Here is a 25077-nt window from a genome sequence, read left to right on the forward strand (position 1 = left end):
GCGTGGTTACCATCGTTTGTCAAACAAAATAAAGAAAGTCAAAGCGGAAAAACTCACAATATGCATTTATTTTTAAGAACAATAGCGTAAGTTAAACAATTAAAGTGCTGTTCAAATTTAAGAACATTTGGACTTTATAAAACCCAAATTTGTTGGCACATGTCCACAGTGTTGAGGGTAACACATTACAATAACGTGCATTACGTAAAAATATAAATTTTCTGAAGTAACGAGTAAAGTAAAGCATTACTTTTTAAATGTACACATTAATATTTGAGTTACTTTTTAAAAAGTAATGCAAGTTACTTTTCAGTTGAATTAATTTGATTAAAAAAAATTATGTAGTGAATAAAACTGAACGTAGTCACGTAGAATTACACACTCTTATACGTGCGCCTTAGCGGAAACGGTTTAAATCAGAAACGGAGACGGGGGGCCAGAGCTTGACATTTTTGTGATGGAAATATGCAGTTTTGAATGCAAAACTTTTTAGTCATAAAAACACCTGCAAGGCCTGAAAGAGATCAAGCCTTAGCCAAGTAAGAAAAGGTTATGCAAAAGTAACTTAAAAGTAACCCAAGTATTACTTTCCATAAAATGTAACCAAGTAAAACAATTAGTTACTTTTTTGGAGAGTAACTTAATATTGTATTGCATTACTTTTAAAAGTAACTTTCCCCAACACTGCATGTCCACAGTTTATGTTATGTCATAACATAACACCATCTGGTTAAAAGACATCTAGCAAGCCACACTCTCTGAAAAAAGTGTTCAAAAATGGTCCATAGTTGTCCCTGGGGCAGTACCCTTTAAAAAAAGTCCTAACATTTACTATTTAGGTACGGATACGTATACATTTGGTACCAATTTGTACCTTGGAGGTACCACTATGCACTCTTTGGTGCTCCTTGGGTGCTAATATGAACTTTTCAGATGCAAAGGAAGGGTTCTTCCCCAGTGACCATTTTGTGGCTAATGTGTTGGGACAATGAAGAAGGTTAAGCTAGCATCATTTGGTTGGAAAGTCAATTGATATTACACCTAAATACAATGAAAGTCATTCATTCGTCTGAGATGTCCAAATATTGATCATTTCTCTTTATATGCTTTTCAGAATCAGAATATAAGGAATGGATTATAGGTCAACAAACTACACAATACTGGTTTTATATCTGCTGGTTTAAATAATTTGTATTTATTCATTTGAAACAATACAGTTAAACACATTATTAACAAATGTCATTGACACAAACATGTTTACGTGAAAGAGACCAATCAGACACACGCCGCTTTACAAAATGATCCGATCGGAAACATGCTCAGATATGATAGTCGGTTTGGCCTAAGCTCAAGAGAGGCGTAATATTGAACCCCACGGACACACCCGCACACACTAGAACGCATAGACACAAACACACATCCAAATAAATGTTTATGCCGATTTATTTTCTCAGCTTCACAGGATCAACAGTGTTAAGGCAAAATCGCAAATCCTAAATGACCTCCCCTTTCCTTAACATTTACACGCACACACACGTAAGCCTCTTTTAAAACGCACACAGGCTTGTAGTATAGGTTTTGGATCAGAGCTATTAATGCTTTGTGTTTGATGGGTGAATGGGCCTTTCTCTTGCTCTCTGTCTTAAAAGGGAGCGTTACTGAAGAGATATTTAGCTTGTTTACTGGCCATTGAGCCCCTCTTGAGAAAACCCTTAGCTTTCAATGCATAATATATGCTTAATTTTTGCCTTGAAATAACACGGGCCGCCCATAGGCCATTCATGTTTGATGTCTATTAAAAACAAAACAAAACAAACAAAAAAACGGTAAGAGTCGAGCAATTATACAAAGAATGAATTTGTTCGCCAGTCATTCGCAAGGCTCTGGATATTCCCTGCCCTTTGCACGTTCAATGTTTAAATATTTAGGCTAACTTAATTATGCTTTAGCTATCAACTCTTAGGGGGCACGTCTACACCAAAGCGTTTAAACACAGCTGAAAACGCCAGGTGGACGCCGACTGTAGGCGCTTGCCAGCATTTTTCAGTCGAGAGCTGTGAGCTTTGGTTGCTAAGATACTTCTGCGTTGTTTATCGTTAAACGATGCGCCGGTTGGTTGATATTTGTCCCGCCCCTCCTCCACGGTGATTGGACGGCAGAGTGAGAAGTGACATTAACGAGCTGAGCGTTTCACCCAAAGTTGAAAATTTTTCAACTCTCGCCGCTCAGCGCCGAGCACACGAAAAAACAGCTGCTGGCATTTTTGAAAAGCCTGGCACTTCATTGGAATCAATTGAAAACATACGCCGGCCGCTGACGTAAACGCCTTGGTGTGCACACCCCCTTCAAAATAAAGATTCCTATTTTTACAACTTTCTCTTTTGTTGCATAAAAGAACCTCTTTTACGCACCTTTGACTCTAAGGTAATTTTGGGATTAAAATGGTTCTTCTATAGCCTAGTTAAAACCAGTAGTAACTGAGTTATGGTCTGGCAAAGCTTCATAGACAAATAATTTCCAAAGGGGCGTCACCAACGAACATCTCTCAAATGCGTCTGTGTCCATTTGGATAGACCTAAAACCAATCACAGCAATGAAGGAGATGACGTATGCAGAGCTATATCAGACTTTTGCCGAATCCAGTCATTAAGACAGCGATAACATCTTTTTTAGATATGAAGGCTTTTTAAGAAAATGAAAAGTTTAAATCGCTTAAAACAGACGCGATAGCTGATTCGAACGAGTGATGTTCCACGGTGGCATCCATCTTTGTAATGTACAAAATCTGCTTGACCGTCACTGCGCTGTCGTCATCATGTAAAGCCCCAGCGTTTCTGATTGGTGCCGCGATTTCTCGGCATTAGAAATGGGCTTGAACTTCATGTCGTTATCCTAGTCACGATCATAATCGTCATATGCGTCATGACGAAATGCAGAACACGTGCAGGTAATTTTAATTAGGGATGCACCGATATGGAAATTTTAGCCGATACCGATAACCGATAACTCTTTACATTTGGGGGGCGATAACCGATATATATATAGGTGGATAAATATTCATATTATTTTCAGAATGAAAAACTCCCAGACTGCGGACATCTTGTCTTTGCGCTAGACTAGCATACTCTTCTTAAGCCTTCAACACGTGTCATCTTCGTGCTATGTCACAGAAAGCACCAATCAAAACTTCACATGGCCAGCAATGAGCAAGTGAAGTGGTTCAACAAACCAAAATAATCCATAATTTATCTGCCTAATTTTGCTATCAGACCGATAACCGATAATATTTAAAATAAGCAGTTATCGTCCGATAACGATATGTAGTCCGATATATCGTGCATCCCTAATTTTAATCTAGATGTGTTTACATTTCAACATGGTGTATTGAACGCTAAATATGGTCAAAATACAAATCGTTTTCTATTACAAACATATCGTTTCGCTAAGAAATTAACCCATCAGAGTCATGAGGATTCCTTTTTCTGATAATGGATGGGCTACAAAAAAACGCCACTATTCAACGCCATTACGAAGCTAGGAAGAGCCAAGATTATATTAAAGGTGCAGTGTGTAGATTTTTAGCTGCATCTAGTGGTGAGACTGTGAATTGCAATCAACGGCTCACCCCTCCCTTTCGAAACGCATAAAAAAGCTACGGTAGCCACGAGAGGACAAACACATCATCAATGTAGGGACAAAACGCACTCTATAAAATGGTTTGTCCATTTAGGGCTTCTGTAGAAACATGGCGGTGCAAAATGGCGACTTCCATGTGGGGGGACTCGTGGTGTATAAAGATAAAAAAGCTCATGCTAAGGTAATAAAAACATAACAGTTCATTTTGTAAGGTCTTTATACACCACTGACAATATAGGTATGTATATTATATTGCATTTCTGTCAAGAGATCCTTTTAAAAGTTACACAATGCACTTTTAATATCACTCGATTTTTGTCTGAAGAAAGAAAGTCTTTTATTAATATTATGGGGTTATTTTTATTTTGGGTGAACTGTTTCTGTAATACAGCATGTGAGATACAATTAGCATGCTACGGGCCAATATGCATTAGATTAGCGTGCGAGTTTGTGTGCGCGTGCATGTGTGTAATGCAAGGGAAGGCACATTAAAATTTGCTCCTTCGTTCCTACGCTCTCTCTATCTCTCGTGAACACAGTGGCATGGTTGATGAGGTTTTTTTGCACGCGAGAGATGATCCCTCACACACCTAGTCGAAAACAGACTGCAATGACGGTATCTTCAGTGAAGGAATCAGGCCTGTGCGCGTATGTGCGAATCAGATGCAGGTTCTCTTGGCATGCAGCATTTCAATAAGGAGGTTGTTGCACGGCACCTCGCCGCTCAGGTGCTTGTAACACAGGTAATCTTCGGCCTGCGCGCTCAACGCTCTGAGCTCGGGAAGGCGAAGAAGAATCTGACTGAACCTGTCCGGAAACTGCGGATAAACGCAGAGCGTGTACTCCAGCAGCGCTGCATTCACCTGCTCGTACACGCTTTCCACGTAAGGCTGGTTCTCCAACAGTTTCACATCTGCAGAGAGAGAGAGAGAGTCTTATTGATAGAGACGGTATGAGTGGAAAATGGGTTTTCAAGCACCTACGTACGCACACACAGAGCGGCTGAGGCCCTCAGGCGCTCTTATAATGAAAAGCAGCTTTTGTTGGCAGCCGCTAGCTCTAAATTGTTTTCACTTAAGGGAATGCGAACAATAAAGGGACATTTTCTCCCGAAGCTGAAAAAGAGGACCACGGCAGCACGAACCAATATGGGGTCAATCCATTAAACTCCTATTGAGCCGGAGTCTCGCGCGTGTGCGGATACGGGGTCCGACTCCCTGCCTTTGTAAACAAGAGCGATTCAGGCGGCTTTCATTTTAATTAAGCCCATTACCCAGTTACCGCACGGCCCGCGCCACACAAAACCCGCTGCCACTCAGAGCAAACCGGGAACAAATAGCAAATGCAGCTACGTCCTCGTTAGCGAGGCTGGAAATCAATGCAATATTCAGCTTTTGAAAAGTTAATTAGCCTCGGTCAAACCGCGGCAAGAAAAACATAGATACGTTCAATAAGATGCGGGGGACGGGGTGACGGGCGTCATCGTGGAAGCTATGAATATGTCTTTTTAAATTCAGCTATTAAAACGTGATCAGCAACCGGCACACATGGTAGAAAGAGACGGACGTGGATATTCCCACCTCTTCCTCATTAATGGGAAGTTATTTGGCCTTTTAAATTAGTTAAAAAACCATTAAAACACTTCTTCTGAACTTATTTTAAAAACGTTTAGATAAAAAAATGGTTGCTTTTCTTGGGAATTTATGCCAATCGGACAATCCGGTAAAACTTGTGTAAGCCATACAGTTTAAAACCTTACCAAGCCTTGTAGGGCACAACCTTTTAGACGCAAGATTAAAAGCACAGTATTTCATTAAGTCTTTAAAGGAAACTCTTTTTACTCTTTATCAATGAAAGACTCGCATGTGGGCTTACTAGAATCGCAACGCAATGCCACACGGATCATTCATGGATGCTAAACAGCAAAAATTGACCTTATGTTCTTTCTTATTGCACATTCCTGGTCTTACAGTCAACGATTCACGGGTGGAATGTAATTCCAAAGTCTTCAAAGTGCTTCATCAAAATTTAATAACTTTTTCTTAAAAACCACATTCTTTGTCGCCGCATGTCACCAAGTCCTATTATTTTTCAACACCTTTTCACAGAAAATTATCTCTGTTTTGAAGATTTCATTGAATTGTATGTGTGATCGAGCGATTGTGCGTTTGTCTTACCAGGGTTAAAGAGGATTAGGTATTTCAGACAGGCCGTTTCTCTGCGGTCAAGCTGAAGTTCTTGTAGACGGTGCACAAGCTCCTGACCTCTCTGTATCATTCCACACAGAGTGACCCCTGCCTGGGCCAATACAGACGCAAGCTCAACCTAAAACATATTCATGTATTTACTTAATATCAAATGCATGCAATTATGAGATTAGAAGCATCAAAGTTTGATTTCACTCAATGATTTCAATCTTTGACATGATCTTACTCAGTATGATATTAGGGTTAGCTAAATGAATAAATGTAAATGTAAGATCAGTGGCAGACGGTGACTTCTTTTTCGAGGGTTGCGAATGCAAAATATGTGTTTGTTGCGTCATGTTCATCATGTGTCATGTCATAATTTGTTTTTGTTGCATCATGTGAACCATGTGCATCATGCGTCTTGTCAGAATATGTGTTTGTTGCTTCATGATAACAATGTGCATCATGCATCTTGTCAAAATATGTGTTTGTTGCATCGTGTGAACAATGTGCATCATGCGTCTTGTCAAAATATGTGTTTCTTGTGTCATGTGAACCATGTGCGTCATGCGTCATGTCAAAATATGTGTTTGTTGCGTCATGTGAACAATGTGCATCATGCGTCTTGTCAAAATATGTGTTCGTTGCATCATGTGAAACACGTGCATCATGTGTCATGGCAAAATATGTGTTTGTTGCATCATGTGAACCGTGAGCATCATGCGTCATGTTAAAATATGTGTTCGGTGCATCGTGTAAACCATGTGCATCATGTGTCATGTCAAAATATGTGTTCGCTGCGTCATGTGAACCATGTGCATCATGTGTCATGTCAAAATATGTGTTCGCTGCATCATGTGAACACTGTGCATCATACGTCATGTCAAAATATGTGTTTGTTGCGTCATGTTAACCATGTGCATCATGTGTCATGTCAAAATATGTGTTCGCTGCATCATGTGAACACTGTGCATCATACGTCATGTCAAAATATGTGTTTGTTGCGTCATGTTAACCATGTGCATCATGTGTCATATCAAAATATGTGTTTGATGCGTCATGTTAACCATGTGCATCATGCGTCATGTCAAAATATGTGTTCGTGTGGTCATGTGAACCATGAGCATCATGCGTCATGTCAAAATATGTGTTCATGAGGTCATGTGAACCATGTGCATCATGCATCATGTCAAAATATGTGTTTGATGCGTCATGTTAACCATGTGCATCATGCGTCATGTCAAAATATGTGTTCATGTGGTCATGTGAACCATGTGCATCATGTGTCATATCAAAATATGTGTTTGATGCGTCATGTTAACCATGTGCATCATGCGTCATGTCAAAATATGTGTTCGTGTGGTCATGTGAACCATGAGCATCATGCGTCATGTCAAAATATGTGTTCATGAGGTTATGTGAACCAAGTGCATCATGCATCATGTCAAAATATGTGTTTGATGCGTCATGTTAACCATGTGCATCATGCGTCATGTCAAAATATGTGTTCATGTGGTCATGTGAACCATATGCATCATGTGTCATATCAAAATATGTGTTTGATGCGTCATGGAAACCTTGTGCATTATGCGTCTTGTCAAAATATGTGCCTGCTGCACACACGTCAAAAGGGTTTATAGTAAAAGAGATGCCCACATTCACAAAATACTTGCAAGACACTAATTTAACACTAAATTCTGATTACACATGTGATTAAGCGAGTATCTGGAAAACTTGAGCTTCTTTTTTATCAAAAACCCCTTTGAGGCATCTGCAGCAGACATGTATTTTGACATCATGCGTGATGCACATAAGCTTACATGACGCGCCGAACACATATTTTGACATGTTGAGCCACATGAAGGGCTAAATACATATTGTGATGAGCTTCTCATTGTGCCCCTTTCACAGAATGTTCTTTACATTAGGATGATAAGATGGTTTTTACAGTAGGATGGTTTAAAGTAGAAAAGCTAGAAGTAACTGGGTTTTCACTGATAGGGTCACATACTGGTTTGATAATATGCATGCGTTACCTCTTGTCCCGTAATGAGAAGCACACTGTCCGCTTTCCCATGATGCAACTGTCTGCCGATGTAATCCAGCACGAGAAGTTCACTCCAACAATTATGGAGCAACTTCATCTGATCTCCTACCTGCAGAACAGCACGACAGAGGATTATTTACAAAAATACTTATATAAATATACATTATGTACATACACGTAAACAGATTAGGTCATCATAAAAAGGTGATTCATTTTGTTTCAATAGTTTCTCCTTAGGAGAGATAAAAAGAAACAATTTGTTGACACATTTTATTTTGTTGATACAATATAAGAGCATTGAGTTATATGTGTCCCTGCCTATGAAAACCCAGCTTACGTTTTTTTTTATTGTGATATATATATAAAATCATTGTACATTCTGTGAAAATATAACCTTGATATCTTTAATATTGACGTAAGATTGTGTATAAAGTATGAAATGAAAGTAAACTCAATGGTTTAAAATCAAACTTTAATGCTCCCAAATAATCTCATCATTTCACTGGTAGGGTCACATATAGTAATTGTAGATGAGCATAGCTCGGATAATTTGGTCTTAAAAGAACATGATGAGAAATGTAGGGGTCTGTATTCAAATATTTTGATTGTAGATACCAGTAATGACAAAAATTGAATACAGGGTCACACTGTTAAGATCTCTTTTGGAGAGACGACAAATGAGAAATAATTAGCATTTTTTATGTCTAGAAGGAAATTTTTAAGATCTCATGATTTACTTTCTTAGATATTATTTTGTGCACACATACATTTTTATTTTGATAAAGTCAGGATAATACAACATACACTAATTTCCTGTATGGTGCACTACAGTATGAATATACCAGTGTGCCATGTACACACACACACACATAGATATATTCAAACGTTTTCTTTCACCAACCCAATAACATTCATTTATAAAATATAACAGAATGGACAGAAGCATCATTCAGGTTAGTAGAGAATCACCGTCCATTTAATCAGCCTCAATATGGGGCAGCTATTGTAGTTATTCAGGGCCCAATTTAGCAGGTATAATGAATTGAATTGGCCTTTAATATATGGATGATATAATTCTGCAAAGGTCATTTTCATTTCACTTTTGTATATGAGCTTTCCAGGCCTGCACGGTTCGTTTTAGGATAGATGTACGCTGTGTTTTTAAAAGCACATAGAATGGAATGCTGGCTCCATCACTTCCTTTATGACATTCCTGTTGCCATGACGGCACATTCTGCACACAGTGATGGAAGCTGGAGTCTGTGTGTTATTGTAGATACGCATATACACAACGTGCCCGTATGACGGCAAGATGCACAACTGAATTCAAACAACATCAAACATCAGGGACAAGCCAGGCAAAATGAATAGATAATCTATGCAAATGCTGTTAAATGAAATATAGAAAACTGTTTACTAAAACATTAAATCATTTTAATAAAAATAAAAAAAATGCCCACGTTCACAACAAAAACAATAACTGTAAAGGTAACTATAAAAATTAATACATCAACATCCACAACAATGGACACTCGCTGCAGTTTTACAATTGAGATGTGTGAGCGCTTTAAATTTGAAATGATCCCAATGATGTTGTTTCATCATAGTGGTGGTGTGGTCCCTGCTATTTGTTTTATTTTATTTATTTTAATCTTTAGCTATCATTCTGGATATGAGTGGGTCTATATGGTTTCGTAGCTTTGGTTGCAAGCTACTTAAAGATTATTCAGTTCTGACATGGCATAAGTTAGCTAATAAGTTATATTAAATATTACGGATGCACCGATATATTGGCCAATAATCAGTATGAGCAGATAAAGGCATTTTTTCCATCGTACATTGGCGGATTGTTTAAAATAGCAGATGATCAGGGCGGACTACCTTCTGGCAATCAAAAGGGGTGGAAAAATGCTTTAACTCATGCTGGGTGAATATTTTGAATTGAGTCAAATTGACAAAAGATTATCAGTTTGTACGCTTTGCACTTTTAGGATTTCATGACATAATAATTTAAAACGAGGAGTAAAAAGCAAAACTATCGGTATTTATCAACATATCAGATGTCATTCCAAATAATCGGATATTGATACGGCAATAAATAAATAATTCTGTGCTTACTTAAACTTAATATTGTTTCTGACATTTAAAGGGGCCATGGCATGAAAATCTGACTTTTTCCATTTTTAAGTTCTATGATTGGGTCCCCAGTGCTTCTATCAACCTAGAAAATGTGAAAAAGATCAAGCACATGAAAAAATAGGTCGTTGAAATTTGGCTATCCTTATGATGTCATAAGCAGCTCTTATTATAATAATACCACCCCTTAATCTGCACTATCCAACCGCAGCACTGCCATTTATTGCAGAGAAAAGCACAATTGAGTTTTAATTGCAACAAACCACCATCATTGTTATCAGTGTTTGAATTTCATCTGCTCATTCGCATTTTAAAGGACACACCCAAAAGGGCACATTTTTGCACACACCTACAAAGTGGCAATTTAAACATGCTATAATAAATTATTTATATGGTGTTTTGAGCTAAACTTCACATATGTGCTCTGTGGACACCAAATATTTATTTGACATCTTAAAAAAGTCTTGTGCCATGGCCTCTTTAAATGTTGTTTGTTATAATATGCAATATGCAAAAATGATTTAAAAACCGCATGGTATGATCTAATTTGATGCTATGAATTTTTTGTCAATCTGCCTGGTGGCCATTATACAATTACAAATTGTCATTGTACATTTTAATTGACTAAGCTAAAAAAGCACTTTAAATCACCAAAAATATTTAACAAAAATGGTATAATGTAGTATATAGTTTCCTTTCACCTCTGCACTATCCAGCCTGATATTACAGGAATCTGTTACTATTTACGCTTATTCATAAATGCTGGGTTATTTTCAACCAAGCGTTTGGACAAAAAAGGACAAGCCCAGAGGATGGGCTAAAAATAACCCCACATTTTTTTAACCTTCCAAGACCTGACCTTTGGTTTGGCTTGCATTTTAGATTTCTTCCAGCTATTTGGGGTTAGGAAAAAACAATAAATATAATAACCAAAAAACTTTTTTTTTTAACATGAATCAGCGTAATTGTCCACGTTTGTGTACAACAGGTTCCAGTTACACAGAATTAAGTATTATGGTGCAAACAACAAAAAATGTGATGTCCATATGTGGACACACCAGGTCTTATTTTAGGTTAAATTTGACCCAACAATGGGTTAAAACAACCCATTAAGTTGTGTTCGTCCCTTTTTTACCCAAAGCTGGGTTGAAAGTAACCCAGCATGTTTTAGAGTGAATAAAAACAATAATGAAGTCCAACCCTAAACCTAATATTGTTGATATGAATGTAATCATACGAATAAGCCACATCCAATAAAATTGCGGACTGCCATGAGATTGTGTTGGCACTACAATCACCAAAAATCCAACTTAAAAAGATTTTAAGTTTCTAAGTGCGAAAGCAGATTTTCAAAGTAACAAACTTTCTTTTTTCAATTTTTGGATGTACTACGTTTGCAGTCTTTCAGTTTGTCCTCGCTGGCTCAAGGTAAGTACCGTATGAGGCTGCTTTTGGAGTGTGTCATATACCCTCGACACCCCACTGCATGCTATTATATGTGTCAGAGAAAAATCCTTGCTCTGAAAAGATTATGAGTAAAACAAGACCCTTGTCCATTTCTCAGCAATAGCTGTTGACTCTGAAATCGCACACATTCACGTCTGCACCTGAAAGCTACAAATGGTTACAAATATGTTTTGTAACCCTCGGTTTATCTGTGATAATGCTTGCTGCCCCAGACTTCCACAACGTAGCCTTTATTTTTCTAGCTATCTCTATCTCGGTACGTTCCAGTCTGTATTTCACAACTGCAGGAACTTGGTTTAGTTTTGAATACAGTAAATATAAATGGAACAGAATGACCACAAATACATTAAAACCTATAGGCCACGATAACAAACCTCTTAGCAAAGCATTAAAGGCTATATGTATGTATATAAAAAAAAAATCAAACATTAGGGGAACAATTGGGCTTTTTGTGGGGGGGGCATGCCCCCCTCAGTGTCTATTGTGGTTACTGACCTGTTGTCTACTCTGAGAAACAAAAAATTAGATTATTTATGGACATCTATTTGTGAACATGTTAAAGGCGGAGTGCACAATGTTTGAAAAACGCTTTGGAAAAGGTAGTCGGGCCGATTACCAAAACACACTTGTAGCCAATCAGCAGTAAGGGGCGTGTCTACTAACCGTCATCCTTGCCTGGGTTGTGTATGTGTGGGGCGGGTCTATGAAAAGAAGGTCCAGATTCTATTGAGGTAGGGGCGTGTTTGTTTAGGTGATATCTAATGTCAACATTGGCTTTCAAACATTGTGCAGTCCGCCTTTAAGCTACAGTACATAAGTTTTGGCTAGGTAACAAGTCGTGATGTACTGCCACCGTATCAAATCAGATTCATTTTATATAACCCAGCTAAAGTGATTTTTTTTGTTATTTTCTACATAATAATGTAAAGAATATTCTGTAAAAATGTAAACTTGATATTTTTAATATTGACTGAGTAAGGTCATGTCAATTATTCAGGGTTCCCACGGGTCCTTGAAATCCTTGAAAGTTTGTGAATCTGGGGAAAAAAATTTAAGGCCCTGGGAAATTTGAAAATATACATACATAGATACAGGTCATTAAAAGTGCTTGAATCTATTTTATGCAAGAAGTTTTCTGTAAAAAAATCCATATTATTCCCTGTGTAGGGTAGGATAATAATAAATAATAAAATAATAAAAATTCTAGACTTTTTAAGCACACGTGCTAAACGGTTTGCTTTAAATGCTTATATCATCTGTATGCGAATGTTGATTCATACCAAAATGTTTTTTTTTTTTTGCATAGTTTTGTTTGACAGATGAACCACTCGGTTTACGTATGTAACTGTTGATACCTGAGAAGGGAACGAGACGCTGCGTCTTTCTTACCATACTTCATGCGTCCCCGTAATGCCGTCTTTGGCAATATTTCAGATAGCGATATACTTCCTGGCTCCTGCATCACCCTGTCTTTGTCGTTAAGCCTCACTATTGGTTGAATTTGTTATACACATTTAGACGCACTTACCCCTGGAGGCATCCCCAAAGTGTCACCGCAGTGACGCAGCGCGAGTTCCCTCGAAAGGGAACTGTAACAATGTATCTTAAAAGGTAACACGGTGTAACCTTGCTCTCACTTGAAATGTGTCCCCACATTTAGTCCTTAAATTTGAGGGTATTGGACCTGGAAAGTCCTTGAATTTGAAGTTAACTTAGGTGTGGGAACCATGATTATAATCAAACTTCAATGCTCCAAATCTCATTATTAGATTATAGTATGAGACTTTAGCCTGGATTTCACATGCAGGATCCATGATCTCTGGTTGTGAATCCCAAAGAAACAAAGTCAGATGAAGTTTGATATGTAAGCAATCATTTTTTGCTGAACTATTGATTTAAACTACATGAAGACTGTATAGTAGGGTGGTCCTTATTTTTCAACTTTTTAAAGTTCATGCTCTTACCCCACCAATAAGTTTGAATAAATTAATTAAAAAAATATTTTTTTATCAATATTTATTTATATTTAGAAGTTGCTCAAGATTTAAAGTTTAACACATTGGCATGGCATATTATGTGATACTTTGTGCTAGCATGTATAATTGTTTAATAATATATACTTATGGCAGAAATTGACTTATTTGACCATGGTCCATTCGATTAAAACTCCTGTTTTAGTTGTGAAATGTCTTTCAAAGCAAGAAAGCTTCAATGTAAATGAAGCACAATAGACAATATACACTGAGACAATGGCTTAAGCAACACGAAGACAGTCCACTATATGGTTACTCGGATCAGAAGAGACTGAAATAACTGGAACAAAGTTACCCTCCAAGAAGCAAGTTTTATGTGTGTTGTGCATTTTTAAATGGTACAGTTTTTGCAAAAATATGAGATTTTGGAAATATTCAAAGGCTTTGAGCAACCTCTAGATATTGTAGGAACAATTCAAAAATTTGCACAGTGTGTTTTTATTGATATCCTAACACATTTAGGGGGTGAGAGTTGAACATTTTAAAAATAATTGACCCATTATAAGGACTACCCTACTGTATAGTGCCTACACAGTATGACCGAACGCTATTATCACAGCATCCTTTTAGCATCCACTCAACCCACTGAAAAACCTTTCAACTCAAACCTCTGGTTGTGTGTCTGTGACGGTGAGTGTGCGGTACTGTTTGTCTAAACACTGAATATATTTGTCTTCGTAGGGTAAATAAACTAACAGTTTACATCCGGAATATGTGCGGGTGTCTATCGGTGTGTATGAGCACACCTGTCCAGGTAACAGTGTGAGGTGGAAACTGTCCATCAGCATAGAGAGAGGATGTGCTGAAAGTTTTAGCAAACAGTAGCATCCTCTTAACATCCACTACAGCTTTATTAGTCTTTAAAACCGCTGTACTACAATGAAAAAAATTATTCATTGAATTTAATCAATTTTTTTAAGGTAAGTAGTTGCAATCAATTTATTTAGGCTACATTTAAACCAAAAAGATTAGTAATGTAAAATAAAATATAAAACTTTTGTTTAAATGTAGCTTAAATAAATTGATTGCAACAACTTACCTTAAAAAATTGAGTAAATTCAATGAATCCTTTTTTCAGTGTATGGTAGTTTTTATTTTTTACAAAACACCTTGGTAATACCTTGCACTGAAAAAAATGATTCATTGAATTAAATCAATTTTTTTAAGGTAAGCGGTTGCAATCAATTTATTTAAGCTACATTTAAACAAAAAAGATTAGTAAAGTAAAATAAAATATAAAACTTTTGTTTAAATGTAGCTTAAATAAATTGATTGCAACAACTTACCTTAAAAAATTGAGTAAATTCAATGAATCCTTTTTTCAGTGTATGGTAGTTTTTATTTTTTACAAAACACCTTGGTAATACCTTGCACTGAAAAAAATGATTCATTGAATTAAATCAATTTTTTAAGGTAAGCGGTTGCAATCAATTTATTTAAGCTACATTTAAACAAAAAAGATTAGTAACGTAAAATAAAATATAAAACTTTTGTTTAAATGTAGCTTAAATAAATTGATTGCAACCACTTACCTTAAAAAAATTTATTAAATTCAATGAATCATTTTTTTCAGTGTGTTTTTAGTACCTTGGTGTACAATGCCATGGAATATGAATGTAACATTACCTTGTAAATGCTGTATTAACATTAGGGCTGGGTATCGATTCAGATGTTCCAGATCGATTCAAATTCGATTCACAAGCTATCAAATCGATTCGATTTCGATTCTCGATTAAATTTTCGATTCCGATTCTCGGGTTGGTTTTTATACTCGATTCTTGATTCAACTCAATGAAGATTTAATACAAATACTATATTAATAAAAAATAACAGTAAACAGAAGTTTACAAGTGGGTAATTAATAAAAAGAAATTAAAAGCCACAACACTAAAGGGCGATTTATGGTCGTGCGTAGGTCCTGCGGCGTAGCAGCGACGGCGTAGGTTCCGCGTCGGTTTTCATTTATACTTGTGCGTCGCCGTCCGCGTCGACGTGCAAACACACGCGAAACCGCTGGTTGGCAGTAATCACGCGTGTAACCACAGTAGCAGCAGAAGTCGTCACAGAAGAAGAAGCTAAGCAAGTAAACCCACAAACGAAGAAGAAATAGCAACTTGTTGTGTATAATTTGAGAAGACCAGCAATGATGGAAGTAAATAAACAGCGACTTATGTTTCAGTTTGAGTTAAATCACTCCTCAACTTGGCTCGTCTTTGTTTTCACCGTCTCAAACGGAAATACCTATGACGCAGTTTTTTTACCTGACGGGAGGGGTTCTGGTGGACCAATCACAGCGCTTACGGTCCACGTAGAGCCAACGCGCTGTTAGAAAATTTGTGAGGTGCGCGTCAGGCTACGCAGAGCTACGCACAGGCTACGGATAGCCTACGCCGTAGCTACGCCGTAGGACCTACGCACGACTATAAATCGCCCTTTACCTTGTCGTCTTGCTTGCAAAATCTAAAATGCTTCCATACCTCTTACTTTTTATGTGAAGGTAGCATCAACGTCAATGAACCCCCTAAAACCCCCATTTTAAGCACTGAATGAAAGAATGACAGGCTCCTTGGTAACATCGTGCAAGGCAAAAAATAGGGTGACATCTAGTGAAGAAGACTACTAATTTAATTAACGTTAATCTTACGTTCAATGTTTGCAGGAAAAAATATGGGGGAAAAAAATCGATTCTGCTCTTTGAGAATCAACCACGTTTAAAAAAAACCCACGATTAATCGCAAAAAAAAATAAATTTTTTGCCCAGCCCTATTTAACATCCGAATAGTCACTGTACTGTGATATTATGACGATACTTTTCTGTAAGGGATATATATTTTTATTAACTGATGATTAGTAAAGGCTAAAAAAAGAAAGACTAAAAGTCATGTAATATTTAACCTATTACACAGTCAATGTCTTTGTATTTTGTTTATCTAAACAACTGTTTATTTATATGTGACCCTGGACCACAAAACCAGTAATAAGGGTCGATTTTTCAGAAATTAAGATTTATATATCATCTGAAAGCTGAATAAATATGCTTTGAATAAATAAAATTTGGTGGCTATACAACTATTTGAAAATCTGAAATCTTGTTTGCAAAAAAAAAAAAGAGAAAATTGCCTTTAAAATTGTCCAGATGAAGTCCTTAGCAACACATTAGTTTGTTACATTATGATAGGACATTTATAAAGTATCTTTATGGAACAAGATCATTACTTACTTAAAGAGCACCTATTTCATTGCTAAAAAAAAAACGTTTTTTTGTGTATTTGATATAATACAATGTGTTCGCGTTGTTAAATGACAAATAATGTGATTAAAAAACACATTATTTTCCACATACCGTACATTTTTGAAGCTCCAGATTTTACTCTCTTCCTGAAACACACGGATTTGAAAAGCTCTGTGTCCCTGATTGGCCAGCTAATCTGCACGTTCTGATTGGCCTGAATAGGTCAACCGGAAACGTGACGCTCCTTACCATGTTCGAAAGATTCGGTTGCTAACAGGAGTTAACTTACAGGCTGAGTCCAAAGCGGGAGGAATTATGATAATGTTGGTCTTGTCTACATCACCAATCCCAGGAAGAAACTGTTGCCTACAATCCGTGTGTTTGTAGTAGTCCGAGAAAAGAGATTTACGTTGGAGATGATAACTCCCATCATAGTTTACTTTGAGGTTTGTACCTTTTGCATATCGTTAACATGTACTAATACACACTTACACACCAAAGGAAATGTAAAAACGTGAATTGGACAATAGGTGCTCTTTAATATCCTAATGATTTTTGGCATTAAAAATGGCCATACAATGAATTGTTGGCTATTGCTTCAAATATACACATGCTACTTATGACTGGTTATATGGTCCAGGTTCACATATGAAATTTATTTTACTAAATTTGGAAGAAACATGGTCATGTAATCCAACCAATCAGTGCGCTATATACTATTTAGCCGTCCCTCACCTCTCTCCTGTGACAGTTTTTGCAGTTTTTCCTTCACCCCATCACCTCACTCTCACCTAGTACATCTATCCCAGTTAAAGAGGGGGGAGTACTCTGGGTTCGGGCTGAAATTCTGAGCTCGGAGCCCTCCCCTTGAAAAGCACGCCAAATATGCTTTATCTCACATGTTAAAGGGACACTCCACTTTTTTAGAAAATATTCTCATTTTCCAGCTCCCCTAGAGTTATACATTTGATTTTTACCATTTTGGAATCCATTCAGCCAATCTCCGGGTCTGGCTAGCTATTGGACCTGATTAGACCATTAACATCGCTCTCAAAAATAACCAATAAGTTTGGATATTTTTCCTATTTAAAACTTGACCCTTCTGTAGTTACATCGTATACTAACTTTCAATAGAAGGGGACTATTTTCGGGCAGTGTGTAATATCACTCTGCCTCCTGCAGCAATGTTACAGCAGCAAAGTCCTTGATTATTACGCCAAAATGAGAGTATAGTCCCTAGTCATATCTGCCTAGAAAATCGCAACTTTTAATTTTCTGTCGGTCTTAGTACACAATGTAACTACAGAAGAGTCAAGTTTTAAATAGGAAAAATATATAAACTCTTTGGTAATTTTTTAGCGCAATGCTAATGTTCTAATCAGATTCAATTGAATTATGCTAAGCTATGCTAAAAGTGGTACCGCCAGACCCGGAGATCAGCTGAATGAATTCCAAAAAAATCTAAATCAAATGTTTAACTCTAGGGGAGCTGGAAAATGAGCATATTTTCAAAAAAAGGTGAGTGTCCCTTTAATGCGAACTCGTGAAATATAAAATATCTTATATATAAAGAGTTTCGTTGCAAAACGAGATAACTACGTTTTTTTTATTTTTCAGAAATCTCGTTTTTTGGTTGTGCATTCCAATTAATATCAATTCAACTGCAGTTGGTTTGTTTTGATTTAAACCTTCATAACTTAAAACCATAAAACAAAATAATAACATGGTAACATAATAATAAACATGTTTTGACAAAAATGTTAAAAACTGATTTTAGGGATGCACCTATAGAATTTTTTGGGCCGATACCGATTTAAACAGACAACTTTTGGCCGATACCGATGCCGATACCGATATTAAACACTTGTATACAATACTATACAGTTGGTCTATTAGCTAGTTTATTTCTGCATCAAATTATTTTTACTGAACATGGATTGGATCTAATTTACATTCAACTGACCAACATAATAAGAGAGGCACAAATTAAAACAAATATAATAAGACAGCATGACAACCTTCAAAGGTGGTTTTTGCTATTCAGCATTTATTTTATTAACAACATTAACTCATTTTTTTTACATATAATGGATTTCTTTAAGCAGTTAATTAATAAACAATCGGTATCGGCCTTTCTCATGCTATTGCCGATATGCCGATGGTTTCAAATTCATCAAAAATCGGACGATAAATATCGGTGGCCGATACATCGGTGCATCACTAACTGATTTATCTCGTTTTGCAACAAAACTCTTCATATAGTGTTGAATCAGTATAAATGACATAAAATGACCAGCGAACCCTTACTTTTTTTTCCTCGTTTCAGAAACAGTTTCACATGGATATTATGTCACAAAAATAAGATTTTTGTATGCATATTTAATTCATGATTTTAAGTTTTTATAGATAATATTCTTTTACTTCTGTTGCTCTCTCTACAGTATACCACAATAGAAATATCAACACTCCTAAATATAAAAGTTCTTCAAAGATTCATATTGTAACATTACAGGTTCTTATAAGCTAATTCTTTGAGGAAAGATAAAGGCTTTTTCTGTCAAACCGAACGAATCTGATGTCTCGAGAGTGAGACTTGTTGAATAAGAAAAACCTTTGCTCACAGAGTCTAGACTGAACATAGCAAAAGTGTAGAGATCCCATTTTGCTCTTATCAGAAGTGGAATGTGGCCGCTGAACCTCCCTTACACACACATGCACATGTTGGGCCTGAAAAGTAATTCGGTTTTTAATATCAAGTAGATTCACTCTTTTTCTAAAGTATGAGACTCTTGCTGAAATACACAGTTGCCTTGTTAACGAAACAATTTGGAAGTACAAACTACTTATATCTATATGTCCTTCCTTCTTTATCCGGTCTTTTGGGTCTCTAATAATAATTCTGATTTTACTTCGGCCTTCCTATTGTTTTTCATGCTGTGTGTGCTAGACTTCAGTATTGTCCATTTGTCAGTGTGCAAATTTGTAATGGTAAATTGTGTGTATGCGTTTTTAAATACAGTAACAGATTATTGTACGAGTGTTGCATTGTCAGCATTGTTTGGAAAGTAACAGGACTTAAGAATGGACAAAAGACAGGACTGTATCCTCAATTTCCTTAAAGACAACAGACACTCAGGAGTTTATTTAAAGACCTCTCCAGTACCACCAAAACTCAAGTGTTTTATTTAAAGACCCTTCAATGCCGTAGGGTTATAATGGACAGAATATATACTGAGCTCGCGATTATATGACACTATAAGTTGACCCAAGTATTTGCTAGCAAAATAAATACTTGTTATTGGAATACGTGCCAAAAACATTCCCATACTGATCTTCGGCAATCATACAAACAGCAAAATACTATGAAATGTAACATTGTGACAGTGCTACAAATAAATGTTTTAATTTGCAGATGAGAAATTCAGCAATCTTGCTCATTGAACCCATTTTCTAAAAATCTAGTATGCATGAGCAAAAATGAATATCTCCAGTTTTGGATGGGTGTTTAGCTGAAAGCATAAAGCCATTGAAGCATGCAACTTGCCCACTAATGTGTACAGATCACACAAAATAGTGTCTATTATCATCACTCATCCTAATTTTTGTCTTTGGCATCAACATCAGCACACACCGTCAATCCGAGTCCAAAATATCCGGTTATTAACACCCCGTGTTATTACGAAACCACACATTAATGCCTTATCTTTACTATTATGCAACAGAAGGTACAAGAATACTTTTAGTGAATACACCTGATGATTGTTGCAGATGAAACATCACTTTTCACATGCTAGAGCCATTATGAATGAGACACTAGGCCTGTGCAAACACAGCAGGCTGCATTTGTTTAGCTGAAACACACACACATTGTGCTCATCCATGTCAGTATCATTTCATCATGCCAACTGTATCCACACCGTGCACACACACACACACACACACACAAAACATCCACTTCCTTATCCAATTATCCAATCTTTGTTCACAAATTATTTCACATCGCTTGCGGTCACACTCACCTTGAGCTCCTTAAAGAAGAAGCAGCTCCGTGCCCACTCCACACTGGAGAAGAGCGTCTGATCGGCCATGTGGCACATTAGGCCAAAGGTGGTGAGCCTTTCTGGTTTGGCTGCGTGCCGTGCGTTCTGTTCCTGATTGGCTACGGTGCCCCGAGGGTTCTGTTCCTGCTGCAGGTGTGCCAGGTGGGCGCTTATCTTGCTTTGCACCTGTAGCTCATCCTGTTCACACTGAACAAACTCCAGAACCAGCGCCGGTACCGCCAGGCCCGGTGTGGGCAGCGGAGGACTGGTGGACACCTGTGTCTGGTCGACGTACGTGTACCCTGGCATGGATTCGGGGGAGCTGGTGCTCGTGTAATGCTCTGAACTTGTGTAGTGGTCAGGGTACTCGGACTTGATGGCACGGCCGGGCAGGGCTGGGTACGGGTACTGTGCTGGCAGTGGGGTGTGAGCAGGAATTGGGACGGACAAACTTAGCGAGCTTGATGCATACAGACTATGTTCATAATCGACAGGGGCCACAGCGGTGCCAATGTTTGGGTGGCTGGTTTTTAGGGCCGGGACAGGCATAGTTGTGTTAAAGTTGTAGTCGGTCTGGGGTGATGATAGTAGAGGGGGCGTGGTCTCCAACTTTAGGCCACTTGCTCGAATGAGCGCCTTCTTCTGTTGCTTCAATGCCCGGTCGCGTTTGTACATCGGACCGAATTTGTTGCGCCCTCCTCGCATTCTGTCCGCGCGCACAGCTGTGATTAAAATCCAGAAAAAAAACATTATAGTGGTGAATATAACATTAAATATTATAATTAATATTCATTTTTATTATATGTTTACTGAAAAAGTACTCTCCAGGTTCCAAAACTTGTCTTTGGACTGGGCTGTATGGTTCTATTGGGAATCTTTCTGTTTCACAAAAGGTTCTTTTTAGTGGAAAACGTTGTACAGACTATAAAAAGTAAGAAAGAAACGGATCGTTTAATAAACTTCTGATTTAAAATAGTTATCGCGAATTTTTAAGAGTTCATTAGGCTACCATATAATAATATTAATAATAAAATTAGGCTATTTGTATTAAAATGAATAAAATGACAAATAAACACCTTGATTTTCCTGCAATGAAAAGTAAATCATCTTCCACAAACAGAAAAAAGTGTTAAAGTTTCTTGTCAGTTTAGGCTCTCTAAAATTTGTCCTTCTATCAACTCACGAACTAGTTAAAATACCGCCGCAGTCTGACTGATTAAAAATAGCGCTGTTCTTAAATGAATACTTAACCTTGATCCAAAAAGCAAAGCGCATTGAGCGCAAAGGTGCCTGCAAATAATAGTGACCTTGCAAGAAGCGCTGAAGATTTTTTCGTTGTTATTTTTTCTTTCTTGTCATTTCTCTAATCTCTGTAACTATTCAAAGAGCTGCAATTAAATTTTAAACCCAATAAATAGGAAATGATTCTATAGCCTAATCGCTAGTGAACGATTTCTGAAATATGATTTTATAATCAACATTCTAATAAATCATAAAAGCTAACTGTTCGTAAAGTCTTTATACGGATATTATATTTGTATATTGTTCAATAAATGTATTCAATTAAAAAAAAGAAAATTGTATGCTAAATGTAAAGTTAAAAACGGCTACAACGATGAAAAATGCGGACGAAAAATAAATAAATCTTATAATTTAAGTTTATCATAATTTAATTGGTAACTTAAAGATTTATTATACAAAAGTAAACATATACAATATATAAAAAATAATATTAATCATCAATAATAATAATAATAATTATTATTATTATTATATACTACTCCCAATATTTTTTTAGTTCAAATTGATACTGTAGTCCAGCATACTCTTATACTTCATTTAATTTATGATTTATAAAGTTCTCTGTGAATGTAATTTATTTTAGATTAAACAAGAGACTGAACATGTTTTTCACTCACCCTCCAGTCGCATCCCGACGTTGAGACATTTCTGAAAGCGGCAGAATGGACATCGTTTCCTCTGGGTTTTGTCAATTTTACAGTCCTGGCTCTCCGCACACGTGTAACGTTTATTATTCTGCACGGTCCTCTTAAAGAAACCCTGAAAAGAAAATTGTCCGCTATTTCGTTACAAATATAAGCTGCTCTCATTTAACTTCCCTTTTCCCCCATCTGTTTCATTGTAACAAGATAGTAGACCTTGATCAAGGTCAGGAAAAAATAACAAACGGGTATTGCTTGATTAAAATGTGAATAATGAAACGAGGACTTAGATAAGGAGGACCACATTTTAATGTGAGCATAATAAACAAATTTGTTCAATGAAACATCTATATTTAGGTCATATCTATTATAATATTATTGCATCATTATTTAATGAAATTCTCATTATTATACATTATCACATTATTATTTACACATTATCTAGTAGTTAGAAATGCCCATCTTAATGTTTAGAGCTGTATTTTTATTTCATACCTTGCAACTCTCGCAGGTTAATAAACCATAATGATAGCCAGAAACTTTATCCCCACACACCGGACACAACTCTTCCAGTTCCGTATCATAACTGTAGTCCATCCCGCCCCGCCGAGCGCCTCCTAAACACATGCGCATAAAACAAGGTCACACTTTCACTTCATTATAATAATGTGCAGCTGCTTGCAAACATATTCCGTATTAATGCAATTTGTGTGTTACTAATTAATGGCATTAATTGCATTGAAATTTAGACACAATGTAAAATGTAAACAGAAGCGTTAAATGCATAAAATGGTTAAATAAAAAAAAATATTTTATTTATTTGTTGATAATAGTTTATAAATAATATGTATCATAAAATACAAATAATAAAATATTAGCTAATATTTTTATTTGTACGAATTTCGCATCACTAAAATTCAAAAAAGATTTTGATAAAACTAAACAACAAGCCTTTGCAGTTATTTTACAGTCAGCTCGAATCTTAAGCTAGTAGACGTCGCACAATAAATGTTTATAAAGTAATATAAATACAGTAAATATTACAATAATAACAATTAATAATAAGGCTAATCATCATCATCATTAGATATACAACAACTGTCAGACTATTTGTATTATTTAGGCTAATTTAAAAGATAAAATAGCTATTAAAGTGTGAAACCATGAAGTACTTAAATGTACTACAACAGCCTTCTTGTGCATTTGCCAAAAATAACATTTCGTTATAAAAATTAAATGAATGTATGCGAATGAAGATGGATTAGTTCAGTTGTTGAAGTAAAGGGAATTTGTTACCTGTGGGTAACCCTGTGTTTCTCTGCGGTAGTACAGTGCTGATGCTCTCTGTGGTAGCAATTTAATCCCGCAAAACGCGTCTCGTCGGTACTCTGTGGATCCGCAACACCTGCAAGATACCGCCGGTTCAATGCGTGTGTGCGCGCGCCAGCCCGGTAAAAACGAGTGTGATGTCCGCGAGGGCAGCGGCACTTAGTGTTTTGGCCTCGCGCGTTCACATTGCAGACATGCCCTCATATTCACACACATGCACACACACACACTGCACACTCTCACTACACAAAAGAGTCAATGAGCGACAGGAAGAAGCGCCTATCAACAGGTACTGAGCATACTGGGAGGAGACATGGGAAAATTCTCCATTCGCTTTCCACAAATTAACCATCTGTTTCTCATGAAATTATATGCTACTTCTGTCCTCTGAATAAAACTAATACAACTCAAAACGGAAATGCAATGTGTATAAAACAATTAATAAAACAGAGCATTCGTTATTGGTATCAGACCTATAAATCGTATATAATGCAATTTGAATTAAATTTACATTTTCATTGCATTTTAATAATTAAACATTCATAATTCATTAATTATTGTAGGCTGATCGTTTTAAATAACATACTAAACATGGATAAAAACCGAAGGGTTGGAGCAAGGTGATGATGATTAATATTAATGGATCATATACTGCGAAATATTAAGGAGTTTTTTTCAACTGCAATAAGAAATTTGATGACAAAATCAAATCCAAGTCACATTTATAAATTTAGCCCAACATTTCGAAAATCTTAATTTCACTATGATTGCCTCAACATATTTTTAATTTTAGTATATCAAAATAATTTTATAATAACATAAATGTTAATGCCGTACTTGCAATCTCTGTGAAATGCTGTGTTTAATATGTAAAAACTATTAAAGACATTAAAATCGAAAAATAAAATATAGCCTATCTCTATAAAATACTCTCTCAGACTTACACTAAACATATATACGGCACATTTTCATTTCATTTTTGTAGATGTTTTGACATTAAATTCAATGCAAATATTATCAAATCT

The 25077-nt window shown here is 36.5% G+C and overlaps 1 protein-coding gene across 1 annotated transcript; it reads right to left on the reverse strand.

Annotated features, from left to right (window-relative positions):
* Window positions 1-1176: 1176 nt before the first annotated feature.
* On the reverse strand, window positions 1177-24276 carry nr5a1b (nuclear receptor subfamily 5, group A, member 1b). The gene is made up of 7 exons (XM_055180568.2): window positions 24020-24276; window positions 23219-23340; window positions 22700-22841; window positions 20760-21502; window positions 7862-7981; window positions 5814-5961; window positions 1177-4549 (listed from the first exon to the last, which is right to left on the reverse strand). The coding sequence occupies exons 2-7, from the start codon at window positions 23318-23320 to the stop codon at window positions 4296-4298; spliced, it is 1509 nt and encodes a 502-aa protein (XP_055036543.2). The 5' UTR covers window positions 23321-23340; window positions 24020-24276; the 3' UTR covers window positions 1177-4295.
* Window positions 24277-25077: the final 801 nt, after the last annotated feature.

Source organism: Misgurnus anguillicaudatus, chromosome 9 (genome assembly GCF_027580225.2).
Source record: "Misgurnus anguillicaudatus chromosome 9, ASM2758022v2, whole genome shotgun sequence".
NCBI lineage: Eukaryota > Metazoa > Chordata > Actinopteri > Cypriniformes > Cobitidae > Misgurnus > Misgurnus anguillicaudatus.